At 38.9% G+C, this 21959-nt stretch overlaps 1 protein-coding gene across 2 annotated transcripts in view; it reads left to right on the forward strand.

The window, feature by feature from the left end:
* Nucleotides 1-12419, forward strand: part of SCFD1 (sec1 family domain containing 1) — a 103500-nt gene extending 91081 nt beyond the window's left edge. For both annotated transcript variants that reach the window (XM_073010872.1, XM_073010873.1), the window contains 4 exons: nt 699-732; nt 1352-1417; nt 11392-11460; nt 12208-12419. In XM_073010872.1, the coding sequence (XP_072866973.1) occupies nt 699-732; nt 1352-1417; nt 11392-11460; nt 12208-12231 (193 nt within the window). In that variant the 3' untranslated portion in view covers nt 12232-12419. The remainder of the gene's footprint in view (nt 1-698; nt 733-1351; nt 1418-11391; nt 11461-12207) is intronic.
* Nucleotides 12420-21959: the final 9540 nt, after the last annotated feature.

Consider the following 21959-nt stretch of genomic DNA (forward strand, 5'->3'; position numbering starts at 1 on the left):
GTAGATATCCACAAACTATATATAATATTGAGTGTGGTAAAAATTTACCACATAAAATATATGCCTTATCTATTCACCACATACCCAGACTTATACTCCTCCTCATGGGAGCTGCTGCTCATCTAGAAATTTTTTTTTTTTTTTTTTTTTTTTTTGAGACGGAGTCTCGCTCTGTCGCCCAGGCTGGAGTGCAGTGGCAGGATCTCAGCTCACTGCAAGCTCCGCCTCCTGGGTTTACACCATTCTCCTGCCTCAGCCTCCCAAGTAGCTGGGACTACAGGCGCCCGCCACCGCGCCCGGCTAGTTTTTTTTTTGTATTTTTTAGTAGAGACGGGGTTTCACCGGGTTAGCCAGGATGGTCTTGATCTCCTGACTTCGTGATCTGCCCATCTTGGCCTCCCAAAGTGCTGGGATTACAGTCTTGAGCCACTGCGCCCGGCCTAGAATTTTATTTTAAAGTAATAGGTTGACCCATTTCCTTTTAGACTCTGAGATATCTCCCTCTTCTAGCTTCTTCCTATGAAACCCAGTTCACTACCTGGCTCTGCAAAATTAAAGGACCCACCTCTCTAAGGAAGTGAAGGAGGTAGAATGGTAAATACTTATCTAATAGTGCATGTGTGTGTATTTCCCATACCTATTTTATTCATAATAAAAGCCATGGGTGAAATTTTCAGTACGGTTTTTCTTTATTACAGCTCAGTTCCCAGAAATAAGAATCCATTCCAAGAGGTAAGTTTCATATAAAAATTCTCTGTTCCTAGAAAGGAAAGATGAAAGGTGACCAATCTTGAAGACTGTCCATCCCAAATGTGGCTTTATGATGATTAGTGTATGGTAATTTTGATCAATCCAGTTGTATATACCCAAGATTCTTGTCAAAAAATTTGGCCTAGCAATTGTATTTTTCTAATTTATAAAGCTGCTTATATTTATAATATTTTAAGCTTAAAAATAACTGACAAATAATTCACAGGAAATGAAGTCTTTCAGATTGCAGTGAGAGTTTTTTACATGTGTGGAACCTTTTTCTGAAATTGGATTCAAAACATTTGTGAAGATATCATGACTGTTTTCATTTGAAATACAAAGAAGCTTCTCCATAAAAAATACAGTAAATAACATATACTGGAAATTATAGTTATTTTCCTCTAAATTCTTTCTGAAAAATCTCTTCATACTACTCAAGAGACATTAGAAATTTATATGACTTTTTAGAAACATTTCCTAATAATTAAAATAGCATCAGGTGCTTAGAATATGACTTTTGGCTAGCATTTTTTAACCTTAATTTTAGAATAGGTTTCAGACTAAAAACCGTGTTGCTTTTTTTTATCTGTTTGCATTTTAGGCCATTGTTTTTGTGGTGGGAGGAGGCAACTACATTGAATATCAAAATCTTGTTGACTACATAAAGGTACGTTTTATTTAGACTTTTTATTCTGTTGTTAGATGGTTTCATAGGTAGAACACTAGCATTCTCTGATGGCTATCCTGATCCTTTTATAACTTCTAAAAGGTAGTTTCAAAAATCATGCATATATGATTTTTAAATGTTTATTGTTTTCCTATTCCTATCACATTCATTTCTGGCCTAAAATTGCACTTAATCTAGAAAACAATGTATCTTATTGATAAATGCACTTTGCAGCTACCTGTCTTAATATAACATCAAATGCTTAGAGACCTCAAGCAAGCTCTTCCAAAAAAAAAAAAACTCTCATGAAATGATTTACAAAACTCATTTATCTGAATAATATGCACTTTACTACTATTAACTTAAAGCAGCAACATACTTCTAACAAACTTGGGGTTTTTTTTGTTTTGTTTTTTCAGCAAACAGGAGCTATAGAGGTAGCAAATGAAGGGGAGTGCAGGGAGTGGCAGACAACTAAGCAAAAAGGAAGGAAGGAAGGGACATACTTTGAAAAGGAAAAACACTATTTAAAATTCAGGGGCAACAGAATTAGCTATTTTTAGAATGTCATTTTGTAATCTTCATTTATTCACTTAACATTAAATAATGATCATTCTTTATGTCCTTATGCCTTAATGATGGTAGAGGGTTATGGTACAGTGAAGACAAAAACACGTAGTCAGATGCCACAGAGCTCCAAAACAAATAACTATACTTGGGATTCTATCTTAGTTTCATAGGACACGCTTCATCTTTGCATCGTGAACCACCAAGATATATGTGTGAGATACATTAGTTTCAGAAGAGCCCTAGTCTTGTACAAAGGTTATTTTTATTTTTTTAACTTTTAAGTTCAGGGGTACGTGCAGTTTTGTTATATAAGTAAACTTGTGTCATGGGGTTTGTTGTACAGATTATTTCATCACTCAGGTATTAAGCCTAGTACCCATTTTTATTTTTCCCAATCCTCTCCCTCTTACCACCCTCCACCAGACCTCGGTATGTGTTGTTCCCCTCCGATGTGTCCATGTGTTCTCATCATTTAGCTCTCACTTAGATATCGTGCAGTATTTGGTTTTCTGTTCCTGAGTTAGTTTGCTAATGATAATGGCCTGCAGCCCCATCCATGTCCCTGCAAAGAACATGATCTTATTATTTTTTATGCCTGTGTGGTATTCCATGGTGTATATGTACCACATTTTCTTTATCTAGTCTAACATCATTGGACATTTAGGTTGATTCCATGTCTTTGCTATCATGAATAGTGCTGCAAGTGAACATATCTGTGCGTGCATCTTTAGAATAGAATGATTATATCATTTGGGGTATACACCCCAAATCCTAGTAATGGGATTGCAGGGTCGAATGATATTTCTGTCTTTAGGTCTGTTGAGGAATCGCCACACTGCCTTCCACAATGGCTAAATTTACAGTTGCATCAACATTCCAAAAAGGAATGGGTATAAGTGTTCCTTTTTCTCCAAAACCTCACCAGCATCTTAAAGGAAAAAAAAAAAAAAAACATGCTGACTGGCGTAAGATGGTATCTCATTGTGGTTTTGATTTGTGTTTCTCTAATGATCAGTGGTGATGAGCTTTTTTTCATATGTTTTTGGCCACATGTATGTCTTCTTTTGAAAGTGTTCATGTCCTTTGCCCACTTTTTTATGGGTGTTTATTTTTTTTATTTTTATTTATTTATTTATTTTTTTGAGACAGAGTCTCACTCCATTGCCCAGGTTGGAGTGCAGTGGTGCCATCTCGGCTCACAGCAACCTCTGCCTCCTAGATTCAAGTGATTGTCCTGCCTCAGCCTCTCAAGTAGCTGGGATTACAGGCACACCCTTCCACACCCAGCTAATTTTTGTATTTTTAATAGACACGGAGTTACACCATGTTGGCCAGATTGTTCTCGAACTCCTGACCTCAAGTGATCCGCCCACCTCAGCCTCCTAAAGTGCTGGGATTACAGGTGTGAGCCACCGCATCTGTGCTGGGGTAGTTTTTTCTTGTAAAGCTCCTTATAGATGCTGGATATTAGACCTTTCCTGGATGCATAGTTCGCACAAACTTTCTACCAGCCTATAGGTTTTCTGTTGATAATTTCTTTTGCTATGTAGAAGCTCTTTAGTTTAATTGGATCCCACGTGGCAATTTTTGCTTTTGTTGCAGTTGCTTTTGGTGTCTTTGTCATGAAGTCTTTGCCCGTTCCTGTGTCCAGTATGATATCGCCTAGGTTGTCTTTCAGGGTTTTGATAGTTTTGGGTTTAACATTTAAGTCTTTAATCCATCTTGAGTTGATTTTTGTGTATGGGTGTAAGGAAGAGGTCCGGTTTGAGTTTTCTGCATATGGCTAGCCAGTTATCCTAGCACCATTTATTGACCAGGGAGTCCTTTCTCCGTTGCTTGTCAGGTTTGTGGAAGATCAGATGGTTGTAGGTATGCAGTCTTATTTCTCGGTTCTCTGTTCTGTTTGATTGGTCCGTAGGTCTGTTTTTGTACCAGTACCATGCTGTTTTGGCTACTGTATAGCCCTATAGTATAGTTTGAAGTTGGATAGCATGATGCCTCCAGCTTTGTTCTTTTTCCTTATGATTGCCCTGGCTATTTCAGCTCTTTTTTGGTTCCATGTGAATTTTAAAATAGTTTTCTCTAGTTCTGTGAAGAATGTCAGTGGCAATTTAATAGGAATAGCATTTAATCTATCAATTGTTTTGGGCAGTATGGCCATTTTAATGGTATTTCTTCTTCCTATCCATGAGCGTGGAATATTTTTCCATTTGTTTGTGTCATCTCTGATTTATTTGAGCAGTGGTTTGTAGTTCTCCTTGTAGAGATCTTTCACCTCCCTAGTTAGCTGTATTCTTGGGTGTTTTATTCTTTTTGTGGCAATTGTGAATGGGAGCTTCTTCCTGATTTGGCTCTCGGCTTGACTGTTACTGTTGTATAGGAATGCTAGTGATTTTTGCACATTGATTTTGTTTCCTAGACCTTACTGAACTTGTTTATCAGCTTAAGAAGTTTTTGAGCTGAGACTGTGTGGGCTTTTCTAAATATAGGATCGTGTCATCTGCATACAGAGACAGTTTGACTTCCTGTCTTCCTATTTGGATATCCTTTTCTTTCTCTTGCCTGATTGCCCTGGCCAGAACTTCCAATACTATGTTGAATAGCAGTGGTCAAAGAGGGCATCCTTATCTTGTGCCAGTTTTCAAGCGGGAATGGTTAATACTCTTCTAGTTTCATAGCAGAAATTAAGTTGCATGACCAGGCTCAAAAGCAGAAACCAAGGGACCATGACAGAAACCAGATGCAAACCATCTCTATAAACAGTGCTGACAAGCTAGTACAAGTTGCCCCCTAGTCTTGACCCTAGCACAGGACTATATTCATCACTACTTAGAACATTTCATTCAGGTTTGGCCAATAGTTAGCAACATGACTGGTTCCAGGTGTTCCTAGGGATAAACACATGGTTGCAATAGACACTTATGCATTCCACACGCTCTTTACCCTCAGTTAAGCTTTTTAAATCACTTGTCATCATTCTTCTTTTGGCATCTTTTACATTATATAACAGAAAAACAAGAAGATAAACACCAAAATACTAATCATTTGTAGTGACTGAAGTAGATTTATAACTTTTTTAAAAATTGCAGTTTACCATAGTCCAGTGAAAACTTGTTCTTAATCATGTACAAGCTTGACAGTTTTACCTCTTTCTACCACAGAAAGTTGAATTTTGTGAAATTTTATAACAATTATTAGTCTAGTTCTTTCTCTGATAATCTGACCTTTTACCAGAAGACCATCTTGTAGGGGTTTTAATTCAATTTCCTTATACATTTGCTCATTCATATGGTCATAGGATTTGTTCTTACGAACCTCACCAGTGATACCAGTATTGCACCACATAGCAATCATGTTATGATTTAGATTGCTTAGAACCTCACCAATGATACCATTTGCACCAAGTAGCAATTACATTATGATTTAGATTGCTTACTAAATGTTTTCTCATCTTTCTCAACAAAATCAACTCTTGCTTATATACCAAAATGTTATAATTGACTGAGGTACTGTAAGTTTCCCATAAATTCATTCTTTTTGCTCACTCTGCCAAGATACCAGGCCATTTTCCTTGCCCTGCTTCAGCTTTTAATTGAGGAGCATACTTAATCCTTCTTGAGTCTGGGTGCATGTGTCTTCCCATCTTTATGTAACTGTTGAGTTTGTTTTATCATTTTTCCAGGCTGCTTGCCACCATTTCCCTTCCTCCTGAAATAACATTTCTTGTAAACAACCAATAGGTCATTCAGTCATCTTCCTCAGTATGTCTCTTTTCATTAAAGGCAAATTGGGCTTAGCATGGGACTCATAGAACTGTGCCAGTGTTTCTGCCCAAATTGGTTTAACCACCAAATATGTTGTTGCCATTGAGTTTTTATAGCTTGAATATCGTTTGGATCCAAAATCTTTCAGGAACCTTTTGAGAGATGGTGGGGGAAGGGAGACAAAAGTTTTCCGTTCCCTGAGACAGTGTCATATGAGTAGTAATTATTCTCAGCGAAAGAGCAGGGCTATCAATGGTAAGTGGGGAAGCCCACCTAGTTACCCCTTACTTGGTTTCAGTACCAAGAATTTTTTAACCTCAGTGCCTTCCACCCACAGAAACAAGGTCCATAGGCATTAGAGCGCACGACACTATGACTAGTTGGAAATGCAGCAGTTATTTTATGTCTGTGTTTCTGGACACCTTTCGTAACAAATCAGAACTGTGTTTAATAGTTACATGGTGGTCTGTGACTTCGTTGTTCAACAAAATCGTTTGTGTGCATTTCAGAGACAACAGTGTCCTAATTTTGCCTCCCCAAAGCGGTTCTGTACAATAGATAAAACCAACAGGAGCCAAAAGGCAAGCATTAGAATTATTCTGTATTTATCCTCAAGATGTTATTAGCATCATCAAGATTCAGATAAAATTCTGCAGATTAAATTATTAAATCTTCTGCAGCCTATCTTAGACAGCTTCAAGTAAAGGAGACAATTTCATCAGGTCTTACCGGCATCTATAAATATAGCTGAGAGCAGTTTCTTGCGCCCAGGCTTTTACAAGATACAAAAATAATGTTAACTTTCTCTTTTGCATTATTTACTTATTGGCTCCCTTTCTGAGAGTAAAGACTTTTCCTCCTTTCTCCTGTCGTTAGTTTTTTACCCAGACCTCGACCCCTGAGTTAGGAACCATCAGATTCAGCAAGAGGACTTACCTGTGGAGCGGACGGCAATGTGAGACTGGCCAGTGCTTTTCCCCTTCGTCCATTCCCAGTCACATGAAGTTGGAGTGAATAACTACAAGTTTATAGGACTGTCTTGCCCACATGTGAGGAAAGATGCAAAAAACCATTAATTCCAAGCTTAGATCGGTGAAAATAAAAACAGTCCATTCCATCATTCCTCAGACAGTTATATTTAGAGGTATTATCTTCATGTTTGCAACTGATCCTTCTTTCTGAGCTTGTAAATGTAATTCATATGCATGTTCTACATGATCAGTCAGAGAAAAAATGAACATGATCATGTTCAGAAATATGGAGGAAATTATCAGTTCCTGTGTTGTTATTCTACCCTCCTTTATTTTTCCTGAAGTATCTCTATAATCTATTTAGTGTTGATTCCCCCTTTAATTCCATGCCCTTTATGTTTTGACACACATTCCATCATGCAAGTAACTCTGCCTCTCATTAGCAATTTGAAAAGTGTTTCAGACATTTGCTCCAATACTTTGTGTTTGGTGAGGTAGATAAGTTAGTGTATGGTAGATAATGGTGGTTAGCACATTGTTGAACTGCACCTGCAGTAAAGTGAGTTTCTTTATCAGATCATACCTAAGTAGGAGGTCTAAATTGAAATGGTTTCTGCTGTGGCCTCTAATAATGTTAAAGGTGATTCCTGCAGCTACCAGGTATACACATCCAAATGAGTGTCTATTCTAGACAAGACCTGTTGCTGTCCACATGGAACCATAGATAATGGCCACCATAATTCTGTGTGAATGTATGTTTTCACTTCTTTTAAGTATATCCCTAAGAGTGGAATTGTTGGGTCACTTAGTAACTCTGTAATCATTTGAAGAACTACAGACTATCTTCCAAAGCAGCTGCACCATTTTACATTCCCCCCAGCAGTGTATGAGGGTTCTCACTTCTCCACTTCATTACTAACACTTGCTTTGTTATCTATATTTTCCTGATGACTTACAAAGTCAAGAATGTTTTTTTGAGACGGAGTCTCGTTCTGTTGTCCAGGCTGGAGTGCAGTGGTGCAATCTCGGCTCACTGCAACCTCTGCCTTCGGGGTTCAAGCGATTCTCCTGCCTCAGCCTCCCAAGTAACTGGGATTATAGGCACGTACCACCACCACCCACCTTGGCCTCCCAAAGTGTTGGGATTACAGGCTTGAACCACCATGCCCGACCCCTCTGCCCATTTTTAATTGGGTTATTTTGCCTTTTTATTATTGAGTTGTAAGAATTCTCTATGTAATCTTGATACAATTCCCGTATCAGATATATGATTTCCAGATCTTTTTCCTCCATTCTCTGGGTTGTCTTTTCTCCTTTTGTGATGGTGTCTTTTAAAGCGCAAAAGTTTATTTCAGCGAAGTCCAGTGTATCTCTTTTTTTCTTTTGTTGCCTGGGCTTTTTGTGGCATATCTAAGAATCCTTTGCCAAATCTAAGGTCATTAAGATTTGACCCTGAGTTTTCTTCTAAGAATTATATAATTTTTTAATATGGTATGAAGATCCAGCTTCATCTTTTTGCATATGGCTATCCAGTTGTTTCACTGCCTTCTGTTGAAAAGTCTATTATTTCCCCCATATAATGGTTTTGGCAACCTTGCTGAAAATCACTTGATGTGTATGGGTTTATTTCTGAACTCTCAGTTCCATTCTTCAGATCTATGGTTCTGTTCTTGCACCAGTATTATACTGTGTTGATCATCATGGCTTTTTTAGTACTTTTTGAAATCAGGACACATGTGAGTCCTCCTACTTTATTGTTTCAGCTTTTCTGGGTCTTTTGCAATTTTTTTATGAATTTAGAATTTGTGAATGTCTACAAAGACTTTCTTATAGGGAGCATACTTAAATCTGTAGATGAGTTTGGGGAGTATTTTCATCTTAATTAAGGCTTCTGGTCCATGAATATGGGATGTTTTTCCATTTATATCTGTAATTTCTTTCACTATTTTGTAGTCTTCAGAGTATATTTTTATGCTGTTATGAAAGACATTTTCTTAAGTTCATTTTTGGATTCTTCATTCGAAGTGCTTAAAAATCTAACTGATTTTTATATGTTGATCTTATGTTTCACAGCCTTGCTGAGTTTATTCTAATTGTTTTTAATGGACTTTTAGAAATTTCTATATACAAGATCATGTTATCTATAAATAGATATAGTATTGCTTCTTTTCTGTCTTCTGCAACTGCCCTGGCTAGAACCCTCAATTCATCGTTGAATAGAAGAGGCAAGAGCAGACATCCTTGTCTTCTTTCTGATCATAGGGGCAAAGCATCTAGTCTTTGACCATTATATTATATATTTTATTATATTATTCATAGATGCCCTTTAGATCCATTAAATTTTTAGTAGCTACTAAGCCCCCCAGTTTAATTGTCCTGAGAGGATTTTTAAATCCCTTAGTTTTTTGTCCTGAATAATCCTAATCTTTTCCCTACCATTCAGCCCTATTAAGAAGGAACTGAGCTAGTAGGTCTATGACAGCCTTCCTCACATCATTAGAAACCTCTGTCAGTACAGTCTTGGAGTAGGAAACTAAACACGCGACTATGCCTACATGAGACCTGCAATACAGAATTAATTAACATGACCCTTGGTTTATAATAGTCCACGATACAAGGGGCAAGTGCCAGAAAATACTGCTGTAATTCTGATTTATTTAGTAATGTTGTTAATCTGACCCATAATGTAAATGCTATTTGGCATAACTTTGGTATAATTGGTAAAAAATAATTTGACTGATTTTATCAAAACATTTGATAATACTGATATTGGCGAATTGGGAACTTGACTTAAAACCACAAGGTATTCTCTTGATAGAAGGTGATTGGTTAGAGAAAGAACTACATTGAGTTAATTTTACATTGAATCAATATATTGGTACGTTTTATAAAGTTCAATTTTTTTTTTTTTTTTTTTTTTTTTGAGACAGAGTCTCATTCTGTCACCCTGGCTGGAGTATAGTGGCGTGATCTCAGCTCACTGCAACGTCCGCTTCCCAGCAATTCTCCTGCCTCAGCTTCCTGGGTAGCTGGGATTACAGGCACGCACCACCACGCCTGGCTAATTTTTGTATTTTTAGTAGAGACGGGGTTTCACCATGCTGGCCAGGCTGGTCTCGAACTTCTGACCTTGTGAACCACTTGCATTGGCCTCCCAAAGTGCTGGGATTACAGGCATGAGCCACTGCGCCCGGCCCATAAAGTTCAATTTTTAACTGAGAGAGGAAGTAAAGGGGTCATCAAGCTTGTACATGATTAAGAACAAGTCTGCACTGGAATGTTTGGTAAACTGCAGTTTCTTTAAAATTACACCTACACTTCATTGGATGGCTAAAAACAATTAGAAAAGAATGATGATGAGTAATTTGGTTAAGAAAGCTTGGCCCAGGGTGGGGACTGTACAAGTCAGGATTAATCTCAACTGGGCTACTATACCCTTGTGCTTATCTCCAGGAATACTGGGATCCATGGTGCTGATGTTCGTTTAGCCAAACCTGAATGAAGTACTAACTAGTGATGAATTCTAGTCCGGGGCTAGAGACTACGATAAACCAGGGGGCAACCTTGCGCTGGCTTGCCAGCATTGTTTAATAGGAAATGTAAAGATTGATTTTACATTTTGCACCTGGTTTCTGTCATGTTCCCTTGGTTTCTGCAGTTGAGTCTGGTCATGCAGCCCAATTTTGCCTACCTGACCAGAGAGGCATAAAAGACCGCTCCTTGAACAAGAATCAGGTTCTCCTGGGAGCTGTGCCTAGAAGTTCTGGACCCCTCTAATGTTTCCCTATGCCTGCTTTCTCCTTGTAGACTGTGACCTCTACCTTTAATTAATGCTTGTTAGCCACAAGAATCCCAATTATATGACCTATGTACCATCTCATTTTGAAAAAAATCTGAGTTGTGGCTTTTTATTCTCAGAAATGGCCATCTAGGACATGTACTCAGCCACTAATGTTTGCTCAGCTTATACATCACAGAGTTGTGTGACAAAGCCATCATTCCTCTGTTCTTTGATGAATCATCAAATTACTTTGTGCTAGAGTAAACTTTTTTTATATTACAAAAGAAATCTCATGAATTTACCTTCAGGTTCACAATATATACAAGAAATTAGCAAATCCCTAGTAGAGGAGTTTTGGCTGTTGTGATTGGGTTCCAACATTGTAACTATTACTTTTATTCCTGATTTTGACAACATGGAATGAGATATATTAACTTATAAATACTGTGTTGCTCAAGTGGGACTAAAAGCACAATCCATGCTACCTGCACCATAGTCCACTTTCAGCATAAAGAAACTCGAATGTATTCAAGTAGTAGACATCCTACATTGAAAGAATGTTGTTCTAAGATTTTATAGGTAACTGTTGCTCCTGTGAAATTTGACAGTCAGATTCCTTCTATTTTTAGTGTAACAGGAAATGGCACCAATAGTATGCCATAGTATATATTTTGGGGGACAAAAATACCATGCTCATTTCACCACTTTATTCTTCTTCATTTCATGCAATTTTTAGGTAGATGTGGACACTAAAATCCAACACTATCCCAAAAAGACTGTTAACAACAACAACAACAACAAAAAACTAGCATAATTAATCTCTTTTCTTGGGAATACTGAATGTATTTCTTGTTACTTGTATCTAAGTTCTGACTCTGATTTTTACAGGGGAAACAAGGCAAACACATTTTATATGGCTGCAGTGAGCTTTTTAATGCTACACAGTTCATAAAACAGGTAAAGTATATACCTTTGTTGTTTGTTTCTGTTAATATACCCTAGTTGCTATTGGTATTTTTCCAAAGAGAGAAAGAAAACCTCTTACTCACCTGAACCAGCTGCAACCAAAGCCATCCAGCTATACCAAGATAAGGTGTTGTCATGGACGACTAAGAAAACCTTGATAAATAATAACGTTTCCAGTAGAAGTTTGCTCATCCTTCCAGAACTGAAAGCCTTTTCTTTGGCTTTTAATGATCCTTTAGAAATACAAAAATATATGAGACCTGTCAGTAGTGTTTCACTCATGACATTTCTCTTTACATTTTCACGAAGTTAGCACTAATTGTTTTAATTCCCAGGGTTTTTGTTTTCCATCAGTTGAACGTTAACTAATAATGTTTACATTTTTTTGCTATGACAGTGTTTATTGCAATTCCATTTCCTTTTCTTTTTCTTGGTAGAGACAGTCTCTCGCTATGTTGCCCAGGCTGGTCTCAAACTCCTGGCCTCAAGTGATCCTCCCGCCTCAGCCTCCCAAGTAGCTAGGAGTACAGGCGTGAGCCACCATGCCCAGCCTTCAGTTTTTAAATATCTACAAACGTTTAACATTTGAGTTAGTGGTGAACATTAAGATTTATTATTCTAGGAATGTAGTGAATAAAATAGGAAGTGTAATTTATTAAGGGGTTTACAAATACGTTTGAATGTTTCTTTTGTGATCTTTTTTAAAAGTTTTATGTATGATTTTGTGTTTTGTTTCAGTTGTCACAACTTGGACAAAAGTAACACACAAAAACCTTACTATGATAATCTACTTGGATAATCTACTTGGAATGTGGATAAATGTAAAAAGAAAAGTTAGAAGAGCAGCATAACAGTGTCCTAACAGTGAAAATCAGTTATTTGTTAATTTTTAAGGAAATTCTATACTTAATATGTATTGATTAAAAGAATAAAACATTTCAGAAGTAAAATTTCAACGTTGTTCATTTTCTCTGTTTGAGAAAGTACTTTGGAAGTAAGGCAAGCTCTATCTGAGTATAATATTAAAATACTAATAACTGATAGGTTATGATTGAAGCTGTTGACATGTTAAGGTTATCATATACAAATTTTATTTGATTGGTTCATGAATCCCCTATTTGTATGCATTTTAATTGTACAACTACTTTTTCAAATTTTGTTGGGTATCCATGTTGCCTCTAGATTTTAGATGGAGATTTTAAGCCACTTTAATGTCTCTACTTCTGGCACACCTATGTACATTTTATCACATAAAGTCCCTCCTTCATATAATGGTGATCAAGGCAACACTAACATGACTTGGAATGGACATATATACAAAACATTCATCTCAAAGTTCTAAATAATATGTAAAAGTGAGTGTTAAACTTGATTCCGAGCTTCTTTGGTATGCAGTACTGACAAAGAGTATTGATCAGTCATACCGTTCAGCACGATGGTATGAGTATCGTCATACCGTTCAGCACGTCCATAAGATAAAAAGCCAATTGCTTGAAAGGAATAAAAATAAACACTTCGTATTTTAAAGGCCAGGGAGCTTTCCCTTCTAATGAACCACATATCAACAGGAATCTCTAATGTTACAAACAATATACTGACAATACATGCAAGATTCACAGGTCAAGAAAAATAATTCTAGATAGGTAAGGGTCTGTTAATCTGACTTATTCCTGAGACAAAATGTAAAGTGTGTGGAGGAATGGAAGGACTGAGTATACATCAAGCAGTTTTTGTTAAGTAACATAAATAACATTTATCCTATGCAGCTAGCTAAAGTCACATCCCTAAAAAAGGAGCCTAGAAAGTACACAATCCCAAAACGGTAAGCCTCTCCCTCACTGGGGTATGAGCTGAACAAAAGAATCTCTAGTCAGGGTCCAGATTATATTTTTTTAACTTAATTCAGATACAAATAAGTAATCAGGGTACTGAAGTTTGATAACACCAGTAATTATAGCCTAGAAAAAAATGTTATAGCAAATGTTATCAAATACTAACCTTGGCTGTTTTTTAAAAAAAAAAAAAGGGCACTGTGGAAACGTGTTCAGGACAAACACAAAATGGCAGAGACTAGCTCACACCAAATATGGTATTTCCTCTCTTAGTGCCAGCAATGTGCATCACACATTTACTTTATTTCAGTGTTCATCAAGCTTGCAAAACTTCCACACTGCTCCTGACAGTATACTAATAGTATTTGAAATGTAAGTTCAGACTTTTCCTGCACATTAATTTGTTTAAATGTTATACTGAGTCTTTGAGACATAAATATAAATTTTCCATATATTAACATGTCAAAAATATCTATTTTCCAGAAATAAAGTATGACATAGGGCTAGAGAGGAAAAAAAAGATGAAATTTAGGTATAAAAAGTCAAGATCCTTTCTGTAAAGAAAACATTGGGCCGGGCGCGATGGCTCATGCCTGTAATCCCAGCACTGTGGATGGCCAAGGTGGACGGATTGCCTGAGGTCAGGAGTTCGAAAGGCCAGGTCAGCCTGGCCAACGTGGTGAAACCCTGTCTCCACTAAAAATACAAAAATTAACTGGGCGTGGTGGTGGGTGCCTATAATCCCAGCTTACACAGGAGGCTGAGACAGGAGAATCTGTTGAACCTGGGAGGCAGAGGTTACGGTGAGCCAAGATCACACCACTGCACTCCAGCCTGGGCCACAAGACCAAAATTCCACCTCAAAAAAAAAAAAAAAAAAAATTAACTGGAGAAAGATTTTGTGAGTGTACAGATATAAAAGATGTTAGAAAATACCTAAAGGATAGAAAAATATAAAAGCATATTTGAAAAAACCTAGAAGTTAAAAATAAAATACCTAAAATTTAGCTCAGTGGATGGGTTTAGCAACAGATGAAATGTGACTAAGAAGAAAATCTGAATCAGAAGATGGAGCAAAAGAAATTATCCACAGTGTAACACAAAGATAATGGGAGCAAAGGAAAATAAAATAGATGAATAATGGGAAGGTCAACCAGGCTAGGCAGCAAAGGAAGCCCCCCACCGCCTACAAAACATAAAATTACCTGGACTTGGTGGCACGTGCCTGTGGTCCCACCACTCCAGCCTGGGAAACAGCAAGACTTTATCTAAAGAATGGGAAGGTCTAACAGTCATCTGGAGTTCCCAAAGGAGAAAAGAGATAAAATGTGGCAGTGATAACACTTGAGGAGATGATACCTCATAATTTTTCAAAATAGACACCTCCTAGCAGGATAAAAAATAAAAAATTCACCCCTTGATATCATGAAACTGCAGAACACCAAAAATAACTCTTACAAAAACAGTACAAGAAAAATAAGATTCACTTCTAAGGAGGGAGGAGGAAGGGAAGGGGGCGGGAGGAGGAGGAGAGAGCTGACTTCTCAGGCGCAACCGTGAGACGTAAAATTGTGGAATGGCATCTTTGATGGAAGTAAACTGCCAGCGTATATGTTAATGTCTAGCAAAATGCTCTTAAGAGGACAAAGTACACACAGACCAAAAAAAAAAGTTTGCCACCAGCAGAATCTCACCAAAGGAATGTCTAAAGTGTGTACTTCACATGGGAGAAAAGTGATTCCAGGTGTGAAAAGGAATGAAAATAAAACTTATGTAAAACTAAAAGAACATTGTTGTTTGAAACAACTTACAGTTTTTTTAAAAAAATTTACATACATCACAACCCAAAATGGAAGAACTCTTAATGATCCGAAACTAGGGTCTCCCAAATCCCAATTTTTCTTTGCCCTGACACACAACACACAAAATGCCTTGACCACTGTGTGGCCTGGCTAGCTTCATGTTTTCCCCTGCAAGCTTCGACATTCCCAGGCACTGATACGTTTGTTTATATTGCTGCCCAAAACACTGTGGGCAAGATAAAATGTGGACGCTAGCCCTGGCTCTCAGCTGTATTCCTTAAACCCCACATAAAGTTTGTATCCCAATCCCCTTGTTGCAGACAGAGTAAAACATCTGTTTTTCTTACTCCATCACAAGTACCACTCTAGCACCCCGTAAGTTGCCTAATACATATTTTGGACTGATTTTGGAATCCCAACCAGCACCATCTCAGAACAGTTGGGGGTAGTCACTTGCAGGAACTTAACTGCCACTACTTTTGGGGTAACCAACCACAGGTTTGGCCAGACAGTGTCATAAGGTCCTTGATTGGATAAAATGTGGCAGTGATAACACTGAAGATGATACCTAATAATTTTGTAAAACAGATAAACCCATTTTGCCATCTCTTAAGTACTCATTAACTTTATGTGTTTGTATATTTGTACATATGTATGTATGTATGAGACAGGGGCTTGCTCTGTTGCCCAGGCTGGAGTACAGCGGCGTGATTACACCTCACTGCAGCCTTAACCTCCCAGGCTATGGGAGGTATACGGGAAGGGGTGTGGAGCTTCTATGCCCCGTGTGGGGCACCACCCTTCCAGCTACCTCCCCATGTTCAGCAACCCAGAAGTTCTTCAAACTCTGTACTTGTGGGTTTTTAGCGGAGGCTTCACTGATTAAATCACTGGCCACTGCTGATCAACTCAACCTTTAGTCCCTCTTCTATCCTTGGAGATCAAGGGATGGGGCTGAAAGTTCCAACCCTCTAATCACACGGTGAGTTCCCCTAGCAACCAGCCCCTGTCCGGTGGCTACCAAGGAGCTCCCAGCTACCAGGCATCTCGGAACCTTACAAAAAGACGTGACTTTGGCTATGACAAGGGTTTCTGGATCAGTGTGCCAGGAAATGGGAACAAAGACCAAATCTATATTTCTTATTACAAATCACAATATCACACTGTATGACCCAGCAATTCTGTTGCTAGATATCTTCTCAAAACAACTGAAAATGACTGTTTGAACAAAACTGGTACACCAATGTATTATGCACAATAGCCAAAAGGCGGAAACAACCCAAATATCCATCATTGAATGAATAAGATGCGATATATTCATTCAATGGAATGTTTTTCAGCCATAGAAAAGAGTGAAGTACTGATACATGCTACAACATAGTTGAATCTTGAAAGCATTATGCGAAGTGAAAGAAACTACACATAAAAGCTACGTATTGTATTATTCCCTTTATATGAAATGTCCAGAACAGGCAGATGCATAAAGACAGAAAGCAGATTTGTGGTCGCAGCGGTGAGGGGAATAGAGGGCGGAGAGCGACTGCGTGATGGGTGCGATGTTTCATTTGGGGTGATGAAAAAGTTCTGGAATTAGATAGTGGTGATGGTTCCACATTGGGAATATATGTAATGCACTGAATTGTAAACTTTAAAATACATTTTATGTGTATTTTACATCCATAACTTTATAATTATACTGGGAGATTCTTACATGGCATTCACAAACACGAAAAAGTAAAGATGTAAAATACTTGAAAGTACAATGAACAAACCTTGCTAATTGACTACAATGAACCTGTACTCACCAATCAGAGAACATATAATCTTCTGAAGCAGGTATGGAATATTTTTAAAATCTGATCTTACCATAAAGCAAGCCAAATGACTAAAATAATTTTGAGCATATCTGAATCACAATGTAAGTTAGAAATCAATAACAGACTTTCAATTCAAAAGCCCACATTGGGCTTAGTTGAGACACAGTTCTAATTAACCCAATAAGTTATAAATCAGGAAATATTTTAAAATGAGTAAGTTGAACAATCACAAAAATACTACATATTAAAATGTGTTGATACAACTACAGAATTTTAAGGCCCATTTAGAGTTCAAAAACAAATTATAAAAATTAAGGTTGAAATTGATAAACTAAGCATCCATCACAAGAAGTTGGAAAAATAATAAAATCAACACAAAAAAGGAAGCAGAAATTAATGAGTCAGAATCCAACGTGATAGAGAATGTTAAGGACTAAATTGTGTTGCCACCCCCACCCCGTGGCATATTCACATGCTGAAGCTTTAATCTCCAATGTGACTACATTTACTTACAGATAGGGCTTTAGGAGGTAATTATGGTTAAGTGAGGTCATAAAGATGAGGCACTAACTCAATAGGACTGGTGTCCTTGTAATAGGAGAAAGAGACACCAGACACGTCTCCCTCTCTCCACATGTGCACAGAAGAAAGGTGTGAGGACCCAGCAAGAAGGTGGATATCTGCAAGCCACCAAGAGACTTCACTGGGAATCAGCCCTGAGGGCATCTTGATCTTAGACTTCCAGCCTCTGAACTGTGAGAAAATAAATGTCTGTTCTTTCAGCAACTGAGTCTGCAGTATCTTGTCATGGCAGCCCAAGCTGATATAGAGAAGAACAAACTTCTGGCAAAACAGATGAAAAGAAAAAGAAAATGAAAAGACACAAAACTCCAACACTAGGAATGAAAAAACAGACATTACTACTCATCTTGTAGACACTGTATAAGTAAAATGAAACTACTTCATATTAAATAATGAAACCACTGCTTTCTTCCAAGATGGAGTCGTATGTACCAGGTTTAACCTCCCATCAGAAACAACTTTAAAACTGGACAAAATACAGTGACAGTTCTTAACACATTGGACATCAACAACAAGGACTGTGATTCCTGAGAGACAGGAAATAAATGGGAGCGTCCTTAGATTGCCTCAGCTTATTGCCTGGAGAAAGTTTCTGGACTGTGGTGCCAGAAGGGCAAACCCAGGTGGAGACCCCTTGTCTCCTTTAGTTGAGGTGGCAGTTCTGGGGGTCCAAGGTGACCAAGAGGGTTATAGTTTTCAAGGTGGAGTACCGGAAGGGAGAGCCCTACATAGCGAACTCAAGCTCAGCAGAGGGTTCTCCTCTACTGTTAAGTGGACAGCTTGACATGTGCAAGTGAGGAAGCTACCTGAGGCTGGGAGAAAAACCACCCAAAAGTATTAGAAGGAATAGTCCTCAGATGGACCAGGAACCAACCAGAATATAAAAATGCGTAATTCACAGAGAATCGCATTTAAAAACTCACAAATATTTTGCCTTAGTAGCAAGGAAAAAATAACCTTAGTCTAAGCACTGTTCTGGTCCTACCTAACAAAGCTTGAAAGCAATGCCCAAAAGCATCAAACTGTTTCCAAGTAACTTAACTATATCCCAGACCAAAGCTCAAGAATAACTATAGGAATATGAAAATATCCAGCACCCAACAACGTAAAATTTGCGTTTAAAATCTAATCAAAACTTACCAGGAATGCAAAGCAACAGGCAAACACAAAACATAATGAGGGTTAAAAAAATCCATTTACACTTAACCAAAAACATCACAGATGCTATAATTAGTAGATGAGGATAGTAAAGTATTATAGCTATTTCATATGTTCAAGAAGTTAGGGGAAGACTGATCTTTTTGAGTAGAGGCATGAAAGATATAACAAAGACCCAAATCAAACTTCTAAAGACAAAACCTACAATGTCTGTATTAGTCTTCTATTGGTGCTATAATAAATTATCACAAATGTAGTGGCTTAAAATACCACAAATATATTATCTTACAGTTCTAGGGGTAAGAAGTCCAGAATGGTTCTCACTGGGCCAAAATCCAGGAAGGGCGGCATTTTGCATTCCTGGGAAGTATTGATTAGATTTTAAATGCAAATTTTACCTTGTTGGGTGCTGGATATTTTCGTATTCCTATAGTTATTCTTAAGCTTGGGTCTGGGATGTAGTTAAGTTACTTGGAAACAGTTTGATGCTTGCCTTCTCCATGTTGTGAGCTAGTGATGGCCAGTCAAGTCTTTCTCACAATGATATTGTTTGGCTGTGTCCCCACCCAAATCTCATCTTGAATTGTAGCTCCTGTAATGCCCACATGTCATGGGAGGTACCTGGTGGGAGGTAATTGAATCATAGGGGTGGGTTTTTCCCATGCTATTCCCATGGTAGTGAATAAGCCTCATGAGATCTGATGGTTTTATAAACAGGAGTTCCCCTGCACAAGCTCTCTTGCCTGCCACCATGTAAGGCATGCCTTTGTTCTTCCTTTGCCTTCCACCATGATTGTGAGGCCTCCCCAGTCATGTGGAACTGTGAGTCCATTAAACCTCTTTCCTTTATAAATTACCCAGTCTTGGGTATATCTTTATTAGCAGCATGAGAATGGACTAATACACACAGGTAGAACTCTGACAACAATTTTTCCGCCTGCCTCTTCCATGTTTAAAGGACCCTCATGGTTACATTCGGTCCACCTAAATAATCCAGGATAATGTCTTTATAACACTCCACCCCCAAAACAGCAGAATACACACCCTTTTCAAGTACATTCAGAACATTTACTAAAGTATACCATATTCTGAACCTTTAAAAATGTCTTAATACATTTTAAATTTACTTAAATTTTAAAATAAATCAGTAACAGAAATCTGGAAAGTAGTTGTCACAGGTTAGCCCCCCAGAAGGCAGACTCAGACCACATTTAGCATGCAGGAAGGTTATTTATTAGGGAAGGTTATTGGCATGAGGAAGATGATCGGGACTAACACGCATGGCAGAAGGGATAGAAGCAGGAGTGGGCAGCAAAGGCCAGCCCCCAACAGGAAGCTTCAGAGCTAAGATGGCCTGACTCATCGTGAATTGGAGTGAAGAGGTCAGTCCTTCATACTCCTTGCCAAGCAGTCACTGATACAGGCTGTCCCCAGGAAGCAGGTGTGTCTTTGGGCCAGGAGACTGCTTCTGGCCAGGCATATTCCCTGAGGAAGAGGAATGTGGCCAGTGCTGCGCCCACTTTAGCTGAATGAAACAGGGAAAGGAAAAGAAGGGAAGGAGCTACCTTAAAGTGGAAAGAGGGGGTAGGGGTCACATACACCCGACCTTGCCTAGCAAAGCAGAGGCCACATCATCTGCCGAAGCCATCAAAGCAGTTGGTGCCCAGGACTCCAGGAGAGAATGTTGTGTGAAGACAAGGTTGAGAAGTTAAGCTACAGAGGAGATAATGTCCCTCTGTTTCCTTAGAAATGGAGAAGTCCTACTTGAACTATTTAACATTTGTTCAGAAATATTTTATCAGGTAGAAACTATACAAAAACCATACAAAGAAGATGGTCTCTTTTCATGTAGTCTTTGCATTTAAAAATCAGTTGGAAAGAAACAGCCTTATTAATGGGCTGGGTGTGGTGGCTCACATCTGTAATCCCAGCACTTTGGGAGGCCAAGGCAGGCAGGTCACTTGAGGTCAGGAGTTTGAGACCAGCCTGACCAACATGGAGAAACCCCATCTCTACTAAAAATACAAAAATCAGCCAGGCGTGGTGGTGAACGCCTGTAATCCCAGCTACTCAGGAGGCTGAGGCAGGGGAATCGCTTGAACCCGGCAGCTGGAGATTACAGTGTGTCAAGATTGCACCACTGCACTCTAGCCCGGAGGACAGACGAGACTCTGTCTAAAGAAAGAAAGAAAGCATCTTATAAATGAATGTATAGGATTTTTTGCAAGGTTGTCTTAAATTCACATAAACACTTTGTCTTGTAGATATAAAGAAGGTCATTGCCAAGGTTCTGAGAGCAAAACTTTTTCATGGGACCTATAAAAATTATTGATCCTTAAAATATCTTTATAGGGAAGCCCTGGGTTTTTTGTTTGTTTTGTTTTGTTTTTGAGATGGAGTCTCACTCGGTCACCCAACCTGGAGTACAATGGTGCAATCTTGATTCACTGCAACCTCCGCCTCCCGGGTTCAAGTGATTCTCCTGCCTCAGCCTCCCAAGTAGCTGGGATTACAGGTGCCTGCCATCATGCCCAGCTAATTTTTGTATTTTTAGTGGAGACAGGGGTTCACCAGTTTGACCAGGCTGGTCTCGAACTCCTGACCCCAGGTGATCCACCTGCCTCAGCCTCCCAAAGTGCTGGGATTACAGGCGTGAGCCACTGTGCCCGGCCGCCCTATCCTTTCTCAAACTGTCTGCAGCTGAGCCCTGTCTGTCCTGGCATGGGTCATCCGGCATGGCCATCCACAACACTGCCTGCTCGCTCAGGCTGGGCAGCTCAGCAGTCCTGTACCAACAAGCCCACAGTTTGGCTAATTCAGAAGCCAGTTTGATCTGCCTTCCAAAGGGTGACTCTCCTCAGAGGAACTGATCCCTCCCCTGAGAACACCCAGAGCAGGGTGGAGAGCAGTAAGAAAGAGAACTCCTCCACCAGGAGATTCCCAAAATTACATCAATTAATCCTCAAACAGCACTGCCATGTAGGTGGTACAGCTCCAATTCTAGAGATGGAAACAAGCTCAGAGAGGATAAGTACCGTGCTCAAGGTCATGGCTGGTACATGGTGGAGCCAAAGAGCAAATGCACATTTGTCTGCTCCAAATCCATCCCCTTTCCACTGCTCAGAATTCCCTGGCTGGAGAGGCAGGAGGCTGAGAGCCTTGACAGGCCTCTGCTCACCAATCAACCCGAGCCAGTCACTTTACCCCTCTGCTTCCTCCTGTATGCAACAACGGTTACACAGAGAGGAGCATCTGACAGGGCCCTGGAGGCAATGCAGCCCACCTGAACCAGCCGGCTC

This window comes from Chlorocebus sabaeus, chromosome 24 (genome assembly GCF_047675955.1).
Source record: "Chlorocebus sabaeus isolate Y175 chromosome 24, mChlSab1.0.hap1, whole genome shotgun sequence".
Lineage (NCBI taxonomy): Eukaryota > Metazoa > Chordata > Mammalia > Primates > Cercopithecidae > Chlorocebus > Chlorocebus sabaeus.